Source organism: Nicotiana attenuata, unplaced genomic scaffold (assembly GCF_001879085.1).
Source record: "Nicotiana attenuata strain UT unplaced genomic scaffold, NIATTr2, whole genome shotgun sequence".
In the NCBI taxonomy this organism is placed as follows: Eukaryota; Viridiplantae; Streptophyta; class Magnoliopsida; order Solanales; family Solanaceae; genus Nicotiana; species Nicotiana attenuata.
In genome coordinates this window covers 239,891-249,091 of record NW_017670864.1, presented here as the reverse complement: position 1 = coordinate 249,091, position 9,201 = coordinate 239,891, and the positions used below count along the sequence as shown (strand labels likewise).

General features: G+C 32.9%; 1 protein-coding gene across 1 annotated transcript; it reads right to left on the bottom strand.

Moving 5' to 3' along the window:
- Window positions 1–3,296: 3,296 nt before the first annotated feature.
- On the bottom strand, window positions 3,297–5,932 carry LOC109244018. The gene is made up of 4 exons (XM_019411048.1): window positions 5,739–5,932; window positions 5,138–5,253; window positions 3,874–4,903; window positions 3,297–3,668 (listed from the first exon to the last, which is right to left on the bottom strand). The coding sequence occupies exons 1-4, from the start codon at window positions 5,844–5,846 to the stop codon at window positions 3,588–3,590; spliced, it is 1,335 nt and encodes a 444-aa protein (XP_019266593.1). The 5' UTR covers window positions 5,847–5,932; the 3' UTR covers window positions 3,297–3,587.
- Between the last annotated feature and the right edge of the window lie 3,269 nt (window positions 5,933–9,201).

Here is a 9,201-nt window from a genome sequence, read left to right as displayed (position 1 = left end):
TACTGCTATTTGATTACTTTTACCCATGCACAGTATAATTTGTATCTCATTTTATTTTGACCCTAGTAAGTGTCATGTCGACTTCTCGTCTCTACTTTTTCGAGATTAGACAGGATACTTACTGGGTACATATTATTTATGTACTCATACTACGCTTCTGTACTTAATTGTACAGGGTCTGAGGTAGGTACATCTGGCTATCAGTCTGGTGCGTATCATTGAGCCTATTCCGAGACTTCCACGGTGAGCTGCTCCCCTCCTGTACCGTTCAGCAGCTTGATGGAGTTTCTCTTATTTAGTTTTGCTGTCTATTCCATTTCGGACAGTAGGATAGGATTGTACTTTTGTATATTCTACTAGTTGCCCGTAACTTATGACACCAGGTCTTGGCACATACTTTAGTAGATTATTTCTTTGGAAATTGTATAATTATTTTGGGTACCTTAATGGCCACTACTTGTTTTTTAACCTTGAATTAAGAGATTTCTGAAACTAATTGGCAAAAAGATTAAAAAAAAAAAAAAAAAAAAATTAATTATAATTCCGCGTTGGCTTGCCCAGCAATGGTGTTGGGCGCCATCACGACCTATTGTGAAAATGGGTCGTGACATTGAGAGGGTTAACAAATTAATTCTATAAGCTAAGAAATAAGGATAAATGGTGTATTTTGTCCAGTTATATTTTCTTTCCGTTTGTGTTTTGCGCATCGACTATCAGCTTTGTGTGAAAAACAGTTTGATTGAATTATTTTGAATGATTGTTGGGCCGGGTATAGGAAAAGACCGAGCTCGTTAGTGATTAAATTGTTTACATGCCTTAGGAATTGAGCTTGGCCAAATACATAAAAATAAAAAGTCAAGAGAACTCGAGCATGATTTAGAATGTTCGGGTAGGCAAACTTTAGGATTTTGTTTGTTTAATTTTGAGGCGAGGGGTCATTTCTTTTAGTTTATTATCCGGAAAATACCTCGCGAAATTTGTATATATCTTTATCCGGGGTATGCTCCGAAGTATTTGTATTTGGAGGCCATGACGAATCTCGTGGAAAAGCATAGTATGTATTAGTATTTAGGATTTTACTTTAATTTTCTTTTTCTATTTTCTTTTATTAGGTAGGAACGACCGCGAGCCTCTTGTGTGTTTACTTTTCTTTTCTGTGTTTATTTTTACCTCAATTTGAATATTTTGGAAAGCCAACTAGATCAAGTACGCAACTGTGGCTTTCACGGGACTCGGGGAATGCCTAACACCTTCTCCCCTAGTCAAATGAACCCCCTTACCCGAATCTGGTGCAAACTGGCTTAAGAGTCAAATATGTTCTGAAGGAAAATTGTTATTCTGAAAACGGTGACCTGGCACACCGAAACCAATGTCAGGTGGCGACTCTGAAAAATCCTTTGAAACGCAAAGCACAATTTTGTCACTTTTCATAATTGAAAATCCTTTGAGCTTCAAAAATCTTTTTATTATTTATAAGTGGGTCTAGTGAAGGTAAAAAAGGGGTGTGACATTGCACATTATTAAACGAGATAAATTATAATCTTGCTAATCTAAATCTGTGTTTGTCATTAATATTATCAATTATAATTTGACAATTAATGCATAATGTTTATCTTAAAACCTATTCAAGTTTTACTATAAACTTCAAAATAAAAAAGGAAAAGTAAAATACTAATGAAAATTTAATACTGTAAAAGTTGAAACTTTGCAAATTTTATAGCTAAAAGAAGAATGAAAATATTAAAAAGCTCTTAGAATATATGACGAGTTCTTTATGTGTGACTTGCTTATCCAAAAAAGAAAAGTATATTTTATCCTAAAATTTTGAAAAAGAATATCAATAATTTGATTGAAATTCAATTATGTTTAAGCAATAATTTGGGATAAAAATATTTAAACAAATACCATCATGAACTTAGATCCTATTGTCACATAAATTATTATAATAAAACCAATTTATAATGGTTCAAGATAAGACAAATCTCAATAGAAGTAATAAGTAGTTTGATCTCTTGACTCCTTTGTTGTTTACCGTGAAGACTTGGAGTAGGAGATGAAAAGGAAAGAATGATAAGAAGGAAAAATAAAATAGAACTAAACCAAAAAAAGAGCTACGAAGTACAAATTAAATACATAGTATTATATTAGTGTGTTCATGGGGTCTCGATCGGAGGCAGTGGCGGACCCAAGATTTCAAGCAAGCGGGTTCAAGAAAAATAATGTTTACACCGGCAAGTAAGATTTTTCCGATGCCTTTTTTACATTAAATTCATAATGCTACCACAAAATGAACAACTTAAAAAAGTTGCAATCAACATCCCCTTTTTCTATAAAAGAAAGTTGAACAAAAAATTTAAAATATTTATCAAAGACCACTTACTTTAAGTAAATATATTAACAATTAATCTATTTAAATTAAAAATTTATTTCAAAGAATTTTCACCTTTGTTACTTTAATTAAAATCTATTTACCCAGTTTAGAAACCTTCTAGACTCTACAAATTGGGAAAAATCTAAAATCTGTAACCGAAAAAGCCGCTAATTTACAAACAAAAGACAAAGAAAAAATAAAGAGTTATGACTTAAGCTAAACTAATACAAATTTATAAGAGAAGAGAGCTTATAAAGTAAGTTAATAATTTTAATGTAACATAAAATAAATGATTTAAGTTGAACTAACAAATTTTAAAGATTGCACTTGCATATTTTAGCAAAAATAATGTAAGATTTCATTTTGTAGAAAGTTTGATCCTTATAAAGTAAAATAAACTATAAAATATTTTCTACTAGATTTTAGTAAAGAGATGAAATTTAACCAACTTTTGTTTTGACCTTTAAAGAAATTATATTAATTATTGATTGTCAAATTTCCCTTTCAATTCAAGAACAATTGCATCATTAAACTTCAATGATTAGAAGATATTGAGAAAAGTCCACTCTAATGATTTCTGGTTGAATAAAACTTCTCAAAAGTTTATATTAGAAAACAGGACTGTTATCTAAACAGACTCCAATGCCACATTATTAATGAATCAAATTACGTACAGATGTGTCAAAGTCAAGGCTCAAGGCTAAAGACTAATTTCAAATCCAAAAAGTCATTATATAGCAAATTTAATTTGTTTATTTTTTATTTAGCTATATGTCTCGATGCAATGTTTCATTATCCTAAGTGTACAATCAGATAAATGTATCACCATTGCATATTAATCAAGTATTTTACCACACAATAATTTCAAAATATTAATTCTATTGCCAAAACATTATTTCAAAAGCTTAAATTCATAAATATGCCGTCATGAATATTTTTACACTATCAAATCGCTTGAACATACACACACATTTCACTGGCACGACAAATTCTGAAGAATACACGCTCCTAACAAATTCTGGCACGTCCAACAAAATGCAATTCATACTAATTACACAAAAGGGGCACAACTTTTTTCTGTCGAACGATGAGACATTGTGCTTACTGATCCCTTTTAACAAATATTCAGTGTAATCTCACAAGCAGAGTCTGAAGAGAGTAATGTGTACGCATATCTTACTCTATAAAGAGATTGTTTCCGATAGACCTTATATGGTTAAGCTCGAGCCAAACCACTATCTAGTGCTCTCTCTAACCTGACCTGAAATGGTGTAGAATGGCTGCTGTTGTTTCTATCCTGCAAATCCCAAGTCGAATTGTTAGAAGAAAATAAATGGTATTTGCACGTCCACAAGTTTCAAAAGTCTTATAGCGACACAAATGTTACTTTTGCAATTTTAAAATTTTTCTTTTTTTCTTAAACTTCGTGCTGAATATAGAAGAGAAGTGAGTTGAAAATTAAAGCAAAGTAAAAAATTGTAGGAAATGAGAACACGATGTACCTTTCTTAGGAGCGCATATGTCTTGTTCGATGAAATGCCTTTGCAAGATGAAGCAGAATCTGAATCTGTAGCCTCCTGCCCTGTATGTCTCAAATAACTCCCCACAGTCCCTATTATAATTGGCTTCTTTTCATCTGGACTACGGGTCGGTAATCGTCTTGGAGAAGATGAATTAGCTATATGTTTGAGTTCAGCTACTGTCAACTCTCCTAAAATTGGTCTATCTTCAACTCGTACCCGAGACTTGGTCCTCTCTGAAGATGAATAATTGCCAACCAAATCACCAACATTGTTTTTGGAATTTGGTGTATCCTCGTCTTGTGATTCAATTAACCAGCTCGAAAGGCTAGTATCTACTGTGATTTGATTCTCCTCCTGGCGCTTTGTTTGTTTTGTTGACTGCTTCAAACTAGGCTCTTGTTGTACACAACAAGTAGTACTAATTCTAAAGTTAGGAAGATTCAGAATGTTGATATTCTCCTTCTCTTGAATTGGATTCAACACTGATAATTGACTCCGATCTTTAGCACTAAAATTGATGGATTGTGTACTAAGTTTCAATGGACTATTGACCTCCTTTTCACCCATTTCTGGCGTCGGATTTCTTTTCCTAGAGTCTATGGAGAGCGAAAATAAAGATGACTCGGAAGACTGTTCTTGTTGAATCATTGCTGCATTTTCAGAAAATTCAATTTCATCGTCATTTATTTCATTATTATTGTTGGCGTCGTCATCTTCCACATCACTACTATCGTTTAAATCAATAGCTTCAAATTCGTCATCACTGTTTCTGCAGCAATGATATCTATGACTTGGAGGAAACGTGTTCCCTTCTTCTTCTTCTTCTTCTTCTTCTTTTACGTTCGCTTTCTCCTTTTCCTTTTCCTTTTTGCATATCTCCTCTAAGCAATTTGCAGATTCTTGGTTTGCTAAGCCCCTCTCATTGATGATTGATGATATATTTACATCATCAAATGTAACCTTCTTTCTGCTGCTTCTATTCAACTCTTCCTCTTCTTCCTCCTTATTCCTGTTTTTTTTCAGAGAATGAAGAGTGACAAAATTTTCGACACGGAATATAATATAAATGTGAAAAATCACTAAAATTTTAATAAATATTAGATACTGAATCCATAATTTCAAAAGTGTAATGGATCTAGTTTTTAGCGGACTGAATCCATCAAATTAAATCCTAGATCCGTCTCTCTAATTATTGTTAGCTTTAAAACATGACATCTAAAGATTTCAGAAAAAAAAATCTTACTTGGATTCTTGAATGAGGTTAATGAGGTTTGTAGCATCCTCGAGCTGAGCTTCTTCTTTTGTAGCATTAATAATGGCTACAGATGCTTCACCATTTTCGTGTGTCCGAAGCAAATTCTTTAAACAAAAAAGAAAAAAAGGAAGTATGAGAAGTCAATCAATAACTTCAAATTAAAAAGAAAAAAAAATTCCGTGAAATCTCTCAAGTGGTGTCTGAGGAGGGTAGTCTTACCCCTACCTTGGAAGTTAGAGAGGTTATTTCTGATACACCCTCGACTCAAGACAAGATGAAAAAAAAGCAGTGGCAACAAACAATTGTAGACAGGCGGATCTAAGCTTATGGGTTCAACTTTTAAGGTTTTTAACATTGACCACATTATATTTTTTACGTTATGAGTTCTTATCTATTATTTTTGCAATTTTAATGAGCTTTTACATATAAATTTTTACTCCATATCGAACGTTATGAGTTCAATTGGACTCGTGAGATAGCACTACATCCTCCCCTGATTGTAGATTCTAAGAAAACCGAAGATAATAAGAAAACAAACAGATAGTAATGATACAGTTACCAGAATAATAAGTGGGAATGGGATACCAACCTGAAGAGTTTTAGGAGAGATGCTATTAATCTTGTTATAACTTCTAGTACATGGCTTTATGATTTTCTTGTGCTTGCAATTACCAAAGCAAGATTTAAAGCACCTCATTATCTTCAACTACAATGATTGGGATTTCTGATAGAAGAAAACTGAGGAAAAAGATGGAGAATACTTTGGGACAGAACGGTCAAGGAGACTTTTAAGTGGTTTGAATAAAGTTACCGTTGGCTTTGTCAGTAGCACTGATTTTGTGGTTATCTATAAATGTGAAGTACTAAAAGCTTCTTTTCTTTAATTTAATTCATTAAACCACTTGATTTATGTCCCCATTAAAACTAGAATCTTTAGTTTCATTCATTTATGGTGTAGTTTACGTAACTAACGAGTTACTAGTTTTTCCACTTCAATTTCCTACTAACTAGGTCCATTTTTTCTTGTACAGAGTGAACTTTGCACTCCAATTAAGAAATACTAATAGGCACATATTTTACTATAATAATAATAATAGTACTTCAAAAGGTCTTGAAAATAATTTGAGAAATGAGCCGTTAATGATAAGGATAAAACAGAAAAATAAATAAAGGAGAGTAATTTTTATTTCTCTCGATTTGCTAAAATAGACAAGTAAAAGTGAACATGTATTTTAGTGGACAAGTAAAAGTAAAGGAGAGTAATTTTTATGCCAAAAGGTCCAGAGAGTTGAGTTTTTTTCCAAAAAGTGCTTTGTGGTCCAAATCTCTACGACTCGTGGACAAAGACGGATTCAGAATTTTAATTCTATGGGTTTAGCTTTTAAGGTTTTTATTATTGAACTCATCTCATTTTTAAAATTATGGGTTCAATTTTAGAATTTTGCTATTTATTGCAATTTTAGAGAATTTTTACCTATAAATTTATGCTCCACGTTGAAAGTTATGGGTTCAGTTAAATTCGGTGTCAGAAAGTTAGATCTGCCTCTCATGGCGTGCGCTTACTTATGTATCAAAATCTTAAAAGACACTCTCGATCCTACTATTTGTTAACACTAAAAAGTATTACAAATCACAATAGTTAACATGATTCAAAATATTTAGAAAGTGTTTGCAAGAAACGTAGTCGAAGAAAATTTTATTTGACTCTACGAATAATAGAAGATTTACGCAAAGTGGAACATAAGGAGTAGTATTTATTTGCAGATTTAAGTCTCGAGAGAGTATTCTTTGATTCTTCGGTTAACGACTCAAAGGTTTGATAGCTTGCTCTGTACGTTGATCTTGAATCTGAATTTGGATTTGACTAAGAATTTGATTTATCTATCATCGAAAATGTTTTCAATGTTTGGATGGTGAAAAACATTTGATAAGTCTCAGCAATTTGTAGTGTTTTGTACTGAAAATTTTAAGTATCAAAGATCGATAATAATGTCCAAAGTATCTATTGATGCAATTAATACAAAGCAACAATTATGAATAATGTTTTTCATTCCAATGACATTTCTCCATTCATTTCCCATTTTTGGCTGCTATTGATATTTGTATCCAACTCTGCTATTGATAGTTTGATATCAAACTATCTTAGACGACCTCGTCTCATTTTATCATATACATCAATGCCGTTTGTTATATCATTTCTAACATGTCCCCCTCCCCACAAACAGTGGCGAAAAAATTACACTGTATATATAGGTAAAATATTACGTTTTAGAGGTATACAATATATATTAAACACCCTTTGTCGGGAATTTTGTTTCAGTTCTTTCAAATTTGAATACTCTGGTGAAATTCCTAGCTTCGCCACTTCCCACAACCATTTTCAAATCTTGTCCAATCTGTATAACCACACATAATTCTTAACATCCACATTTCCATAAGCATTGGATGTCTTGGAAATTGGCAGACTCGAATATGACATGAAGAATCTTACAAAGAATCAAACACGCTCTGCCTCAAATTGCATGCTCAAATTGTTAACAAAAATGAGACCTGACAACATAGACATGTTGCTGAACAAGAGTCGTTATGGAACAAATCTACAGAAAATAAAAAGAAAGCATAAGAAATCCAGATAGCATCAGTTGCATCTGTTACTCAGATAGCATAAGAAATCTCCAGACGGAAATCCTGGAGATGTAGTTCGGTTGCTCAAACCACGTAAAAACCATTCTCTTTTGTTTCAATTTTCCATCTCGCATTAGACGTCTTTGTCTGCTTCAATTTTCTAGTTATCCCTAAGAGGTGTAATCAGAAGCAGACTAACAACTTCTCAAAGCAATAACAGCAAGATAATAAAGATAAGGAGCTGATTTGAGCCTCGATATGACTGTTAGGACTAAACTAAAGCAAATCACAGACCCATCCTTCTCTATCCCTTATTGTCTAGTGGCAACAGTAATGGTTAGGAAAAATCATGAAATGCTTAACTGACTCAAATGATCCATGACTTTAGCATGATTCCTGAGAGAATTTCGTGTTAATTAAAACTTCTTCAAGTCCACATATTAAATTCTTCACTGTTTACTTCACATGCTAGTAACTAACAAAAACAACTTTCCTGAAAATTATTACTACTAATAAAAGAAAAACTACTTCTCACTCTAGATTGTGTTCTTTATGGTTGATACTATAAATCTGAAGTTTCACACCATGTCGAAAAGCAGACGACTGATAGTTTTTTTTTTTTTTTGCCTTCTGCTGAACAGAATCAGATTCCGACTACAGATTATGCTTAAAAAATTTAACTCTCTCGGTTATCTTACAAGTGGTTACCCTCTTCTTTTATGAAGAAGTCTGACCCTATATCATTTTCTAAATTCCTTGAAGTCTTATGCTAGTGTTTGAAAGGGGAAATCTTTTTTGTTGGTTGTAGATTCTTTAAGTACAGTTCTATACCATAAAGCCACAGTTTGCCCTCCAGATTCCTATTTCGGTATTTCCCTTGTGTTTTTCCAAGTGTCAACTTCAGAGTTTTCACCAAAGCATATGAAATATCATCAATATGAGAACTCTTCGTTCACATACTTGCTTTTAAAGGGAACATAATTAGCGGCAAATTTTCCTCCTACTCTTCAAGGTCGGTCGAATTCTATATTGGTTTCTATTTTTTCTCTTTATTGCTTTATTTTTTCAATAGGTTACATCAGTTCCTATTTTTTCATTCTCACTATATAGAAAGGCTTCACAGACACTTCTGCCACTATACTTGGAAATTGTGAACAATTTACATTATCAGCTTAGAGGAAAGGATAAAGAAAAATGGTACTATTACGCGATATAATAACCTCGCCATTACTGTCCAAAATCTATCCTAACCCCTCTCTCTCTCCAAAGCTCAACAGATCTAACCAGCTAATGCACTATTATTCACCTTCACACCAATTAGTAGCAGCAACAACAACAATAACATACCCAGTGTATACCCACAAGTGAGGTTTAGGCAGGATAGTATGTATGCCGACCTTACCCTTACCTTGTGAAGGTAGAGAGGT